The sequence below is a fragment of the Crinia signifera genome, chromosome 1 (genome assembly GCF_055691185.1).
Source record: "Crinia signifera chromosome 1, ASM5569118v1, whole genome shotgun sequence".
Classification (NCBI taxonomy): Eukaryota; Metazoa; Chordata; class Amphibia; order Anura; family Myobatrachidae; genus Crinia; species Crinia signifera.
In genome coordinates this window covers 463,968,305-463,984,930 of record NC_139217.1, presented here as the reverse complement: position 1 = coordinate 463,984,930, position 16,626 = coordinate 463,968,305, and the positions used below count along the sequence as shown (strand labels likewise).

At 43.5% G+C, this 16,626-nt stretch overlaps 1 protein-coding gene across 1 annotated transcript in view; it reads right to left on the bottom strand.

Annotated features, from left to right (window-relative positions):
• Positions 1–554: 554 nt before the first annotated feature.
• The window catches only part of SKOR2 (SKI family transcriptional corepressor 2), a 34,683-nt gene continuing 18,611 nt past the window's right edge, over positions 555–16,626 (bottom strand). The window contains exons 5-9 of the mRNA XM_083158495.1: positions 11,144–11,209; positions 8,869–8,967; positions 5,753–5,820; positions 1,369–1,434; positions 555–1,116 (exon numbers count right to left, since the gene is read on the bottom strand). Coding sequence (XP_083014621.1) covers positions 1,372–1,434; positions 5,753–5,820; positions 8,869–8,967; positions 11,144–11,209 — 296 coding nt within the window. The 3' untranslated portion in view covers positions 555–1,116; positions 1,369–1,371. The remainder of the gene's footprint in view (positions 1,117–1,368; positions 1,435–5,752; positions 5,821–8,868; positions 8,968–11,143; positions 11,210–16,626) is intronic.

Here is a 16,626-nt window from a genome sequence, read left to right as displayed (position 1 = left end):
AGGGAGGCTTAATTCTTCCCCTCCTGCTCTCCCTGGTGACAGTTGTCACGTGAAGCCCCCCCCGGACAGGACACCCCCGGACAGAACACCCAGGACCGGATGCTATAAGCTCCAGAATGCAGAGTTTAAAGTCCGGTCCGGCGGTCCGGGGGTTTTGTCCTGGTCCGGGATTTACCAATACTCTTGGTGGAGAGGTTATGGCCATTGGGATGGGGGCATGTCCCTCATATAATGAGGCCACAACGTAAAGCATCTCTAAGATGTATGATCAAATGGGTCTGGGTCATAGGGTCAGCATAGTATTGTGACTGTACCCTGATCACACTCAACATGAGAACTCTTGGAGTAGACAGAAGTATTAAGGGAAGAGAATACAAACAATGGCACCTTGTTATTTGAGAAATACAGAACAAAAGGAGAATAAATAATAATATAGGGTGGGGGTCAGCACAGATAATGTAAGAGAGAGCCAGGAAAGCTTCCAATGTACACATAACGTGATGGGAAACCCAAGGAACACTTGATAGCTTTTATTATAGATTCTCGTCCACATAAATATTAAAGAAACTACAAGAACAGTCATAAATACTTTTGGAATGAGAGATTATATTCTTAATTACACTTAAATATTAAACTGTAAAATATTTCCAGAATGATACAGTTTAACCCATTCAGCAGGCAGAGTAAGATGACGGAGGGGCCAACGCCGGACATCGTCGGGGGCCAGAGACGTAAGCTTAGCTCGTCCTACAGCAGCATTATATTACCAGCATTGGATGTGGCATACAGTCCTGTTGTTAATGCGGGCTGGGGATTCAGTATCCAGAAAAGTGCAGTGGCTGTCCGCCTCCGGTCCCCCAGAGGTATAGTGCATGTTAAATGGTCACACGTACTTTGGTTCCACCAGTAGGTCCACACAGACAGGGTTTTCTGTTGTCTACTAATAATTCGCTGCTAGATGCAATGACGTAAAAGTGTCTGATCACTTAAAGGTCCTTGGAACTCATCGAACCAGGGGTCCCAACCAGAATCCTTTTGCTTTTCGGAATTTATACAAGTTGGAGGATTTGATTATTTTACAAAAAAATGTTCTTGTTGCAGCTGCTGCAGTGTCGGCTGGGAAAGGAAAAATGGAAATGGTTATTTACAGGGTCCGAAGTAGTACATACTGGGGAACAGTTCTAAGTTGCCAAGCTTCTCTTTCAGGGGAAATAAAGATAGTTTGGGGACCACTGGTTCAGGCTATACAGACGCAAAACATCGGTCCTCTGTGCAAACATGCGGAGGACCGAATCAACCAGTATAAGGTCCATTGTCCTTAGGGCTCATTCACACATGGTAGGGATCAGTTTAACGCCATATTCTTACCTTTTAGCTTTTGCTCAGGTGAGTACTGAGCTTTTCTTTCCTTATTAAACTGGCTGCGTACGGGATCTGTCAGAAGAAATCACAGTGTCATTGTGTTATTACTAATTATTACACAGACACGTGTATCTAGTATTAGCTGGTGCATGGTCATACAATAAACTTATACCTACAGAATACCCTTTCAAATCTCAAGACATGAGCCTCATTTATCCTGTATCACTGTATTTATCAAACTTAGTAGCGTTTGCTCGGCAGAGTTAAGATAAATATTGAAACTTTTTATTTTAGGCGCCAATGACCACATACTTAGTGACTACATTATAATTGTTACACGTTTGCTTGAATTCTCCAAACAGTAGAAAATGTCCCAGTATAAGCTCCCAGTATACATATTACAACCTGTAACTAAAGTAAACACTAGATGGCGCTGTAGGATTAGCCTATTTCAGTGGTTCTCCAATACCGTCCTAGAGACCCCACACAGGTCACGTTTTCCAGGTCTCTGTGTATCACAAACTGTCATTTAAAAAAAAAATCCACATGTGACCTGGAAAACATGAAGTGTATGGGGTCCTGAAGACAGAGTTTGAGAACCTGTGGTCTATTATTAAGTAACAAAATGTAGTAGAAATAAACGATGCCGGGTCAGTAACCGTTTTAGAAAATGGATAAATTGTTTATAAAATGCCACCCCCTTCTAGCACGTTGTAATATACAGAGAGCCTAGATCAGATAGGCAACTTGTCTAGACTGTAAGCTCTTTGGGGCAGGGCCCTCTTCCCTCCTGTTCTCACAGACCTCTTCTTGCATTTCAATTACAGCTCTCTTACTCACCTACCATCTAGGGTGGCCAATCCGGGGATCAGGATTGACGGGATCCCAGGATTCGGCCCTAAAATTCCCGGGATTTAAATCCCAGGATTGGCCATGCATACGCAGTCTAATTCCCGGCTGTTTCTGAGCACCCGCCCCGACGATGTCCAGCGGCTCCCGTCTCCGGCTGGGCAGCTCTGCGCAACATGACATGTCAGAGGTTATGCTGTGCAGCCCGCCCACTGCAACCCGCATAGCCGCTCTCACCAGCACCGTTCCCCGCTGCATCGCCCGCCTATGTGAGTACATGTGCTCAGTGGACAGTTTGTTGGGGCGGACGTGTTTGTCTTATTAGGGAGGCCAATCCTGGGATCCTGGGAATCTCTGAATTTAATTTTTCAATCCTGAACCCGCCGGGATTGAAATAAAATGCAACGGGATTGGCTTCCCTACTACCATGTATACCGGCTCTCCTCACTTGTGTTCATTCATCTTTACCAATGACAACCTGCCCCTGGGGATGCTATGAGCAGGGCTGATTCGTCCCCTTCTCTGGGTAAATTAGCTAAAATGGGCATTCTATTGAAGATTGGATGTTGCCCATAGCAACCAGATTCTACTTATTATTTATTTATTTAGCACCTTAAGATAAGAGATATAATTTGATTGGTTGCTATGGGCAGGGCCGGATTAACAATGGGGCTGATGGAGCTACAGCTCCAGGCCCATTCTCCAAATAGGCCCATTCTGTAGCTGAGGGCCAGAGCTTTCCAACGAGCCCAGCCCCATGTCGGTAGCCCCCCGGGAACCGGAGATACCGACAGGCAAACCTAGAACGTTTTCCCCATAGGATAACATGGGACCCGCTAATTCCGACCTCCACCCGGTTCCAACGGCTGCCAGTTCCCCCTCCGGCATCACAGAAGCTTGAGGTTGATCTCAGTCGAACCCAAATCGCTGGGCCTTCAATCTGATACCTGGTCCATATGGGTTCATTGGTTCTAGAGATATTGCAGGTAAACCAATTTTTTTCATTTCTGAAATGTAATTTCATGGCTGTTCATGTTGTTTGACAGATTTCTCTGGAACCAAATGGCCCAGTTTCACGGGACCAAAATCATTTGAAGCCTACATGTAAATCGGTCAGTTGGTTCCGAAGATGTAGCTGGTTGTTTAAAGGGGGCGGGGGTTGTTTCCTCTCCCCCTCACACAAAAAAATGCAGGGACTAGGCTGGTGTAAAACGGTCCAGTCCGGGAATGTCCCTGCATGATCTTGGGGCCATATTCCCGGGTAAATCCCTGCATTTTCTGGTGTGAAAGGGGTATTATTTCAAATAGCCGGGACATGCAGTGCTCTGAATACAGCCAGGCAGCCCCCTGCTCTCTGCCCAGCTGTCAATGGCTGTCATTTCTGCCCGGTGGCGGCTATCCCCCAGTTACCGCAAGAATATATTCCCCCTTGGCAATGAGCATGTAATCCCACATGGCAATGAGCATGGAACCCCTGGCAATAAGCAAGGAACCCCTGGCAATGAACATGTTGGTAAGCAACACTTAAGTAGCATCATTTTTCATAGGCATTATGGTGTTTGGCATAATACGTAATGGAGAATATGGTGTTTGGCTTAACATGTAATGGGCATTATGGTGTAAATTTTTAATGCGTGCCTTCAGTGCGCAATGCCCCTATTTATGAAGCATATTGTGCATTATTGCTCAATCTGTTTGGTATAATAATGTGTATTTTGGCTCAATCCATGTGGCAAAATGTGTATTTTGCCTTAATCTGTGTGGCATAACGTGAATTTTGACTCAATCTGTGTGCCATAGTGTGAATTGTGGCTCAGTCAGTGTGAATTTTGGCTCATTCCATGTGGCACAATGTGTAAGAGGCAAGTACAGTATAAGGGGGTTACTATTGTGTTGCATGATTTGTATAAGGGGTATATGGTGTGGTAAATTTAGGTAGCCACATAAAAGGTGCTGACATATTGTCTACCAAGTTTCGGTTTTCAGTATTTTTTTATGACTGGAGTGCCGCCTCACCCCGCATGTATCTTAGAACATCGGTATCCTGCATGTGCACCTTTGGAGTGCACCCGCCAATATATCTCCCTGCATTTTTCTTATGCCAGCCCCCTGCCTTTTCCAGGCATATATAATTAGTTGAAAGTATTTACACAAATACAGACACACCCATGAGCAGACCACCCAAACAGAACACTGGTCCCGCCCCCCCCCACATTATTAGGTGCTGGCCACAACCCCTATTATTGTGCATAATAGGCCATTGATAATTTTCAGCTCCAGGCCCATTTAGACCTTAATCTGGCTCTGGCTATGGGCAACATCTCATCTCATCTCATCTTGTCAATTTTATTGCAATATATTTTCCAGATTTCAGCCCTCCAGCGCCACTTAGTGGCCCCACTGGGAACTGCACAGTAGATGAATACAGTGGGCCTAAATCAGAGGTGAACTCAGAGAATGTGATTTTCAGTGGGTGTTCCTGGGAGGTCACAGGGAGGTGGCCCAGCAAATGACCAATTGGGGATAATAAATCTCCCCCCTTGGAAGGAACGCAATAGGACCGGGATTAGAGTTACGCTCTAAACCAGGGGTGGTGTCCTCAAGATCTACCAACGGTGCATGTTTTCCAGGCAACCTGTGGATCTATAGTAGGAATGAATGCAGCAGGTTTGAAAATGTGACCGTTAGTAATGACTACAGCTGTGCACCAGCTAGGCGATCTGGAAAACATGGACCGTTGGTAGATCTCGAGGACCGGTTTGGCCACCCCTGCTCTAAACCAACTAAACATAATGTATTTGAGAAATCAGCCCTTGAGCAGCCAATAGATCGATAACTAAATCCAACAAACTCAGCGGACATCTTACAAGTAAGATGCAGTTAGGGGCAGATGCCTGCTAGGGGCGGGTGCCTGACATCACATGACCATTTATAATAAAATGTATTAAACTTAAAGTTTTCAATTTAAATAATATTATGCACACACCCAATAGAACTACCCTCATTTGTCATATATGCTCGAACCTTTCGGTTGTTCAGGGCAGTACCCCATCGTAACACATATGGGGTATACAGGAAAATAAACCCCCAAATTATTGTATGCAGATAGACTCTTTGCCCTTGATGGGACATCCTCTATACTCAGAACTTAGCCTGACATCATCCAGGAGTATGGAATATATACACGGAGCGCTGAATATGTATATACTGTATATACAGGCCCTTATTCACATCTGATCGCAGTACAAAACTGTTCTCAAAATGGGCGAAACCATGCTGCACTGCAGGTAGGGCAGAAGTAACATGTGCAGGGAGAGTTGCATTTGGGTGGGGTGTGCTGAAACTGAAATCTAAATTGCAGTGTAGAAATAATGCAGCCAGTATTTACCCTGCACAGAAACAAAATAACTCACACAAATCTAACTCTCTCTGCACATGTTACATCTGCCCCACCTGCAGTGCACATGGTTTTGCCCATTTTGAGAACAAATTTGTACTGCGATCACATCTGAATAAGGGCCATAGTGTGATTGTCACTTACAATTTGTAACTGCTGGACCATTTCTTCTCTGTACGCCAGCTCCCGCTTCATTTGGTCATGGAAGTTATCTGTTAATAAATGAAGGAGATCAATTGTATTAGAATGGACATACATGGGGTAATGTGCAGCACATCGTCATATATATATACTGTATATATATATATATATATATTTATATATATATAAATGTGTGTGTTAGTTTATAGATAGTTTGGAAATTCTACTACATCTGTTTTATCTATCTATCTATCTATCTATCTATCTATCTATCTATCTATCTATCTATCTATCTATCTATCTATCTATCTATCTATCTATCTATCTTATCTATCCATCGCCATTCGCAGTCATGTTCCCTGCGGAATGATTGGCTAAGAAGGCACCCTGCATTGAGCACTCTGCAGAGGAGACAAATGGACCAGCTGAAAGTGCAGCTGCTCCGGCAGGAACTGGAAGGCAGCCAGTAAGTAGAAATTATTAAAGAGGCGAATGGCCGGGCCTGTACCTAGTGCACATAGTGACTGTCAGTGTACACAGCGCTGGCTCTCAGTAATGGATAAGAGCCTTCAGGCTGCAGGGCGCACATTAAACAGCCACTCTCCTTACAATTATAACCAACCTTATAGGGAGAAAACAGGAAACAAGCGGGCGAGCCAAGTTCTCAAACAGCGCTCCTGGGACCAGGCTATAAATATTATATATATAAGATATAGGTCCTGATGGGGATAATCACTTAGAGGTGGTCTGAGAGGACTGTAACCCTTTATGCACTATGCAGAGGATGCTTCAAAAGGGTGTGGTATAGGGTTCCGACATTCGGGATCCCGACAGTCATTAGCCCGACGTCGGGATCCCGACTGCCCGGACTCAGACAGCGTGGTGCTGCTCCAAAATACACCATATCAACATTTGTAATTATTTGGCCAATAATGTCATTTTTTGGGTGAGAAAATACAAAATGTATTAATTTGTGGGTAAAGGTACCGGACAGGTATACAGGGGCGCCTTATGAGTGACAGCTGTTTTTAGGCTTGCAGGTGGGAGTGACTTAAAGTGGCTCAATGACCCAAATATGTTCTATATCTCATGTATGTACCGATAATGTAAGTAGAGCATTTATTTTACAGTAAAACACTTGTATTCGATCATTTGTTCGCTGTTTGCGAATAATACACATAGCGGCTAGAATTCCTCATCTATCTGTCTCTTTAATCTATCTATTTATCTGTCTCTAATATCTATCTATCTATCTATCTATCTATCTATCTATCTATCTATCAGATATATTATTATCTATCTATATAATATATATGTGTTTATGCAAGGACGCTGTAATGGTTAGTGTTGCTGCCTTATAACACTGAGGTCACGGGTTCCATTCCCACCATGGCCCTAACTGTGCTTGCGTGGGTTTCCACCGGGTACTCCACAATCCAACAATATAGTGGTAGGTTCATTGGCTCCCAACGAAAAAATTAACACTAGAATGTCTGTGTGCATACCTCAAAGGGGCGTGGCCTATGTAAACGGAAGTGGGGTCTGTGCAAATGAGGGCATCGTCTGGCCACGCCCCTGTTTCTGCCCTCTGCGTCGCTGAATAGACGCTGTGGGGGAAATTTACTAAAGGAAATTTGTAAAAAATAGGTGTATTTGTATCCAGAAATACACTTATTTTTGACATTTACTATCCCGAAAATACGGCCATTCGTATTCGTATTGATAGCACATCAATACGACTACGAATTGCCGTATTTTCGGGTTAGTAAATGTCAAAAATAAGTGTATTTCTGGCAGAGCCGGCCCTAGCCTAAATGACACCCTAGGCAAGATTTTGGCTGGCGCCCCTTAGCACCGCCACTAGTCCTGCCTCTGACCCTGCTCCCCTTTCCCAGCACCATCAACCCTCATCATAGCAGTCATCATTTTGGTGCTCCTACCCGCAATATTTTAAATAGAAACAGTGCACACATTCTGTGCACAGCCCAAACAGGGGCAATGGCCTCACTCACACACAGAATATAGGCATGCTGCATATCATTTTAATCAGCAGAAGCTGCTGATGCCCCTAAGCATTCCAAATGCCCTAGGCAATTGCCTAGTTGGCCTATGCCTAAGGCCGGCCCTGATTTCTGGATACAAATACACCTATTTTTTTACAAATTTCCTTTAGTAAATTTCCCCCTGTGTGTCTATTCCCTTCAGGCTGGGGGGACTCCCAAATGCCCCCCCCCCCCCCCCCACCGTGGGACAGTCCCTAAAAACTGGGACGGTTGGGAGGTATAACTGTGTGGGTACGTGTACATGTGGTAGGGAATATAGATTGCAAGCTCCACTGGGGCAGGGACTGATGTGAGTGTTCAAATATTCTCTGTACAGAGCTGCGGAATATGTGTGCGCTATATAAATAACTGGCAATAAATAATCTATTTCTTAAAGATCTATCTATCTATATTTCTGTCTCTCTCATTATCTATCTACCTACAAACATATTTTTATATAGACGCATGGTCCCAAAAGTGCCATATGAGATAAGTGTACAGTAAAGATGTGCTACAGAAGTGGGTGGTTGGCGCCAGTGGCATGTGGTGGGGTGAGGCAGGTGAGGCACAGCCTTTCCTATTATACTAGCGTATATGCCGGCGTTTTTAATTGATAAAGTATGTAAAAGATACAAAGAATATTTAAAAAAAATTCTTATTTTTTATTATTTTAATAATTTTTATTGACAAAACTCTGGAGTAAAAAGTCTATGGTAGGTGAGGCAGTGCCTCACCTACAGTGCCTCACCTACAATGCCTCACCTACAGTGCCTCACCAGGTTACCTTTTCTGCACATCTCTTATTAAAACTCAGCAAATCTGTAGCAGTGTATACTGCAGCACATGTGTATAATGCCGGCATGTACCCCTGGGCTCATATATTGTGTGCAAATCTGGCTCTGGTACTTGCCAGGGACTCTTCAGCCATTTACCTCACCGCACGTCCCTGGTTGGCGCTGTGTTATAATGCCTGTGTGTGGCATGCCAGGATGTGCAGTTTGCACAGGTGTATACAGGAGATATAACACAAACAGCAAACATGACACCACAGAGGAGTAGACAGGGAATGCTCCTTACTGAATACGGGGAAGGACGGGGTCCCCTTTAACACCTGGAATTCCTGCTCCAGCCTCCGCCTCAGATCGATCTGCTCAAACAAAACTTTCTGCAGTTCTTCTGCAATGAGAGAAACACAGCAGGGTCTCCTTAGCACGGCTGCAGGGGCTGTTACATGCCTCTATTTATTAATAGAAGACAAAAGAGACTTTAACCAGCTTTCAAGCGTTCCATGAGCAAGCCATAGATCTAGTGCTGAAATCCATGAATATAAATCAATGCAATATATTATTTTAAAGTATTATATTACCGTGTCATGTATTGATTGATATGCATGCATTAATCTCAATTATATCCACCCAAGCCCTATATATTATTCATATGTTGCTTGTCAAGCGTAAAATATGGTTCAAAAGCCAGTTGCCCGCCTGACGTTGCCGCTAACCCTTTCAGTGGGGGCTGGCCAGCGATTCGCAGCTTTCAGGCAGACTGATGGCTTCTGAGCCCCGGGGCAATGAAGGAGTTAACCACAAGTATTTAAAATGCAGACGTACAATGAAGGGCGTATTGTAATGGACTCTAATGTGTTCAACCTTTAAGAGAGAAGTAAGGTATAAAACCGGGCTGTCTATTGTAGACTAGACCTGGTCTAGGACAATATATATATGACCTTGTTTAAGTCCTTCCTTAATACATTTGCAAAGATTGCTTTTAAGTGGGATTCTTGATACATGGCAATTTACTGACGTAGGGCAGAGAGGGGCATTCTAAGGCAAGGGGTGGTATATGTACCCCATGTAAGTAAGCCACTGAGGGCAGGTGACCCGGACGTCTTCTCAATAAGGGTACAGGGCTTTCAGTTATTAGCGAATAAGTACAAAACGTTAGTTATAAATGTTCGGTCTGTTGTTCGCCCTGTTACCTCCTTGCCACATACTGTAATGCCCTCTTCTAAATGACCTCCTGTAATCATCGTATAAATGGGGTGATCTGTGTTTACTAGGCAGGGCCGGCACCACCACTAGCTCTAGGGCGCCGGCCACTTGCGGGTGGAAGTTTGCAGCTGCCCCCCCCCCCCCGGGATGGAGATGAGTGGCACCGGCGGCGGCTGCAACTCTCCTCCCCCTCCGGGGGGGGGAGACTAGACGGCCGACGCATCACCAGATCCCCCCCCCCCGTGGAATGATGCGGCACACTGACACCCCCTGCCAACAACCCCCCTGTGGAACGCCGCGGCAGCCTGCCGCCTCAATTACCGGCACCCCCCCAGCCGGTTTGGAGCACAGCCCACCCCCAGCTGGGGCTCTCCGGTGCCTTGCACCAGCACCGTTACTAGGCCATTCATCGTTAATACCATCTTTATTGTGATCAGGGCACTCTATGGACCATCTCGCTAAGTAGCGTTCTTTCGCTACTTTCTTACGAACGCCCCCCCCCCCCCCCTTCGCCAACCGAACACCCGCATCAGCATGCAAATGGATGTGTATGTTGATACATCCTTTCACATGCCGGTGCATTTCAATGGGAATGCCCAACGGTTTTCTGGGCACACCCACCGTATTTATGAGCGCACCCATCAAACGCTGAGCAGCATTTTTTTTAAGAAAGTCTTGTTAAAAAATTATTGCTAGACCACATAAAAAAAACCTCTCTGAACAATTAACATTATTCATTTAGTTTATGCACCAATGGGCCTGATTTATGTTTAAATAAAGCAAAAAAGCAAAAAAAATTGGGAAAAAACACGCTGCGTTGCAGGTGGGGCAGATGCAACATGTGCAGAGTGTTTTAGATTTGTTGAGTCAGTTTGGAATGGCAGTTGGTGGCAGTGGGTATTTGAATTTTGAATTGTGCTGCAGCCACTTCCTTGGAACCACCACTGGCCGCCATGAATAATCTGGAGTACGGCCATGTTTGTTATAGTTTGGTATAGGGATGGCCAGTCGGAGGTTGCATATCAATCTTTCCGAGTCAACACGGGGGGGGGGGGGGGGGGGCAATTTCTTAATCTAACACAGAGAAATCTCTGTACAATATTATTAATATACCCCCCAGGATGGATATTATTTTTGGAGGGTGAGGTGGGGGGATTAGGACAGTTGCACATGCTCAGTTAAAATAAGGGAATTATTCATGCCGCCTGCTGGGGGCAGGGCCATGGAATCTTGGATGCCCCCATTGTCAGACTAACCCCCATATCAGTGCCCCCTTTGAAATGCCGTAAACACTGGCAATAAGGCCTCCGCTGGGCCGATATCCGTGACATAGGCTGCAAATAGTTAAGAGATGCTATTACCTTTTCCCATGCTCCCGACGTCCTTCTTTAGTGGGTGCGATGTGCTGTTTTCCTGGCTGGCTTCTCCTACAGACAAAAAAAGCGAGAAAACCTATTTTTTAAATGGGTTTGTTGATGTTGAAATTTCAGCCATCTATCCCCCCCTCCCTGGTCCATTTATGGCTGCGGAGTAATTGCCTTTTTTAAAATTAAAACAGTTTCACGGGCAGTGAAGTGACAACATAAATTTCAGTTTAAGGGCCCATTCAGAGCGGTACATTGCCACCGGCGGCGAGGAGGTCACTGCACCCTCTCGCTGGATTAACCACCGTATCCTGCTTTGTGCAGATGGAGTTTTACTTATTTAGTGGTGGCTGTTAGGAGATTATTGGCATCTGCTAGTGTGCGGAAGGAAGCCGGCACTACTTTTATTATTCCGCCTCTCTTTTATTTTTTAATTTTTTTTATATCCTGTTTTTATCGCCGACATTTCAACAAGTTGGGGCAATAAAGGTGGAGGAAGGTCCGCGAGATAACGATGCATCGGTGACCCGCTGAGAACATGATGCAAAAGTTAATCAAACGCATTATGAGACCGATATCCCGCCAGAAATGTTTTTTTTTTTTATTATTTCTTGTTATTTTGTTGAATTGACATCCAACTTTATATACTTATAAAAAGAGTAACCGGCAAAGTCTGCGGTGGAGGCGATGACATTATTGTTACATTGTTATGGATAGAAGAATATGTTCCAAGGCTCCCAAGTATACAATATACAGTGAGGACTTTGCAATATTTCTATACATTTCTACTCTCTATAGTTAAAAACTTTTTGTTTTAGTGTGCGTGTTTTACACCAGAGGCTATTGCTGGACACACATTGTCATAAAACCTGTCTGTCAGACCAACAGACATGTTATCTTATAGCCTGGAACCCTTCAAATATCCTGGCCATTGACCGAGGAGCCATTTCTTCGGTCCTCCTCTGTGAGATATCTCACTGTGTCTGGTCACATGATATCTGGGCTCCGCCCCTGAGGAGCAGGCATTTAGGTCTAGTAGAGATTTGTCTTTATTAGAACTGACGCAGAATATACTGGAAAGAGTTTCTCATACATAATTTGTCTCCAGATTTTTTTTTTCAATAAAAAGTAATGATTGCAATAGTATTCAACTCCTGTTCTGTGGAAGCTCCAACTTTAGTTTTTTTTTTTTATTCATGTCGATCTTTTTTTTCATATCGACCTTTTTCATGTCAACCTTTTGCTTGTGTCGATCTTTTGACCAGGTCGATCTGTCGGCCTTCTCACTGTCGACCTAATCCCCGTCAATCTAATGACTGCCTCCCCTCCCAGCCTAAACAAGGCTCGCTGAGTAGATGAGACAAAAACAGAGTCTTTTGGCCCCAATTCTAAACAGGTTGTAGCACCGACTAAATCCAACTAGAGAGAGTTCACCAGCATGTGATCTCAGTGTTTAACTGAATAGGCTTCTATGGGTTTCATATACCGAACACCGCAGCGCCTATTACCCAGCAAACTCCATCCCAACGGTGAAGTGTGGAGGTGGCGGCATCAGAACAACCTGCTGCAGTCTGCTAGAAACCTCCAGAAAACTCCAGATTGCAAACCATTGGAGAATCTGTGCCAATATCTGCAGACCACAAGTGTCATCCAACCACCATGAGCAACCTGGAGCAAATCCACAGGAAGAATGGGCAAAAGTAATTCCCCACAGTGGGCCTGGTTCTGATTGGTGAGAAGTGCAAGGAAATGATAGTAGCTGTGGGACTGATTCAGGCCTGTTGGTTAGGCTGTGTATATTCTTTATTCCCAAATCAGAATCAGGCCCGATAGTGAGCAAACCCAGACGAACTTTAAAACTGTCCAGGCTATAGAGGGAACACACGGTGAGATATTTTTCTATTCGATTTTGCGTACAGTAGCAAAATCGAATTGAAATCAAATCGAAATCAAATACACATCGAATGCTTTTAGCAGCAATCGATGCAGATTCGATCCCAATGTACGTTCATGTATAGCAGACATCAAAAAGAAAAAAAGTCTTGCCAGGCAAGACTATATAATAGAAATCGACTGGCATATCGAACCGAAATCGAATGCCAAATCGAATCAAATCGAATGCCAGATCAAACCCTGTGTAGATGTGGAATTTCATTCAATTTGAGTTCTATATGCAACACTTTTTTCTTTTTGATTTCCACTATACGTGAACACGCATCGGGATCGGATCTGCATCGAATGCCACCGAAAGCATTCGATTTCGATTCCATTTCCATTCAATTTTGACTATGTAGTTATATTAATAGTGGGTACACACGGTGAGATGTGGCTTTCGATTCGATATACCGTTAAATCGATCTGGCATTTGATTCGATTTCTACTATATCGTCTTGCCTGGCAAGACTATTTTTCTTTTCGATTTCCAGTAAACGTGAACGCACATCGGGATCGAATCTGCATCAAACCATTTGATGCCCAATCGATTTCGAATAGAAAAATAGTGGAAATCTCACCGTGTGTACCCTATATACCTGTGTATACACAGCATTACTGCAGCAACAATGGTTGTACAAAGCACTACCCAGCAGGGGTGAATACTTATGCAACCAGCATTTTACAGCTTTTCTAAAAAAGAAATATATTCAAATAATGCTCAGTCCCTGGGGATACGGTGCAAAAACTGAGCAGAGGTCCCTTTTCTGTCACCTCATTATGTGTCCCCATCTCATCTTAAGCATGTCTCCCCACTGTCCCTCTGGTCTCTAATGGATGATGCAGAAGATGAGGTTTTCTAGCAAAGAGATGTGAAGCCTGACATCATCATGCATCAGTGCTGAGCGATGATATCATCGCATCATCAGTGTAACTGCATCTTCATCCTCGTGATAATTCACAAAGTGCAAACCCTTTCTCCACCAAGCAGGGCCATGCTGTAATCTGCCATATTTCCTACTGTTCTGGTTAGTGGCCTGCATCCCAATAGGATCAGCTGTACATGCATCTGCTGCCCTCTCCATTGTTATGGAACTGACGGCATATACTGTATGGTAGAACTTCCAACATGCATACATGCATACACAGTACATACAGAAATACATGCATACTTTATACACATAATAAGGCCGTAATAAATAACTCAAGGTAATCCTGATTGGACAGCAGTAGTGAGGAAACACTTCTATTGCTGTAAACTATGAATAGAATATCACAGGGAAGCTCAGCAGTACTCCAACACCGCTGCGATACTCCGACACCACAGCAATACTCCAATACCACAGCAATACTCCAATGCCACAGCAATACTCTGACAGCAGTACTCCAACACCGCTGCAATACTCCGACACCACAGCAATACTCCAATACCACAGCAATACTCCAATGTCACAGCAATACTCTGACAGCAATACTCCAACACCGCTGCAATACTCCGACACCACATCAATACTCCAACACAGCTGCAATACTCCAACACTGCAGCAATACTACAACACAGCTGCAATACTGGGCCAGTGAGGTAAGAGATAGACTTGGAATTTCAGTTACAGTTAGTGAACATTTTAAAATTTCATAGATACCTGCCATTAAATAGTTATGACAGATACATCTAAGGTGGTAGACATAAAATGATAGATTAGATAGATAGAAAGATAGATAGATTAGATAGATTACATAGATATATAGATAATGAGTTGATAGATAAGAAGGTAGATACATAGAAAAATAGATATGAGATAGATAGCTATATATATATATATATATATATATAACCAAGAGGGGTCCGGCACTCCCCGTAACTTGTAGATATCTGGCCGGTGCCTTCACAGCAAAGAAGAATGCAGGTATAGTATACTCCAGGTGTGGCACTCGTCGCCCATTCACTTCAATAAATGCAGGATGCCTTTATAATAACTTCAACGTTTCAAAATTTAATTTTTTCGTCAGGAATAAATACAAAGTAACAAACACCAACCTTATATGCAATATCCCAAATGAGACAGAAGCCGTAGCGCGCCAATCGACGCCCACTTCTCCCTCCCCGCATACATATGACGTCATAGCAAAGAGACAAAATTGCATACAATGAAATCACCATGGAAACATATATACAAACATTTAAAAAAGACATATAAATGAGGATACTGGAAGCATTAACATTGCAGAAATATATCCGTATACATGTGTATAACCAGAATTAAGTAGAATTAAGTATTCATCTTCTAAATACACTAAGAGGTAATACCTCGTTTAAACCTTTAGGTGCGAGTGCATCCAATTCATGGATCCACCACGCCTCTCTTTGCAAGAGCCATCGGGCTCTATCACCACCTCGACTTGCGGGGGGGATACCATCAATGGCTCGGAATTTAAAGCTGCTAAGGGGATGTTTATTTTCAAAGAAGTGTCTTGCGACTGGTTGGTCGCTATGACCAGTTTCCCATGCGCTCCTAATACTACTTCTATGCATAGATATACGTTCTATGCATAGAAGTAGTATTATCTATGCATAGAAGTAGTATTAGGAGCGCATGGGAAACTGGTCATAGCGACCAACCAGTCGCAAGACACTTCTTTGAAAATAAACATCCCCTTAGCAGCTTTAAATTCCGAGCCATTGATGGTATCCCCCCCGCAAGTCGAGGTGGTGATAGAGCCCGATGGCTCTTGCAAAGAGAGGCGTGGTGGATCCATGAATTGGATGCACTCGCACCTAAAGGTTTAAACGAGGTATTACCTCTTAGTGTATTTAGAAGATGAATACTTAATTCTACTTAATTCTGGTTATACACATGTATACGGATATATTTCTGCAATGTTAATGCTTCCAGTATCCTCATTTATATGTCTTTTTTAAATGTTTGTATATATGTTTCCATGGTGATTTCATTGTATGCAATTTTGTCTCTTTGCTATGACGTCATATGTATGCGGGGAGGGAGAAGTGGGCGTCGATTGGCGCGCTACGGCTTCTGTCTCATTTGGGATATTGCATATAAGGTTGGTGTTTGTTACTTTGTATTTATTCCTGACGAAAAAATTAAATTTTGAAACGTTGAAGTTATTATAAAGGCATCCTGCATTTATTGAAGTGAATGGGCGACGAGTGCCACACCTGGAGTATACTATATATATATATATATATGAGATTAATAGGCAGTTAGATAGATAGATAATGAGATAATAGAGAAAAAGATAGACAAATAGATTAATAGATATATATGAGATACATAGATAGATAAATATATAGATAGATAATGAGATGATAAATAGAGAAAAAGATAGATGAATAGATTAATAGATAGATATATATATAGGCCCTTATTCTGATTGACGCGTACTTTACCGCATACTTTCGGATCGCGTCTTTACGGCGTCTGCGCATGCGTGGAGAACGCTACGCGCATGTGCCACGCCTTGACTCCGTACCTGTTCGGGCAAATCCCGTACAAAACTGGTCACCGCAATCATTCGGGAAATATGGG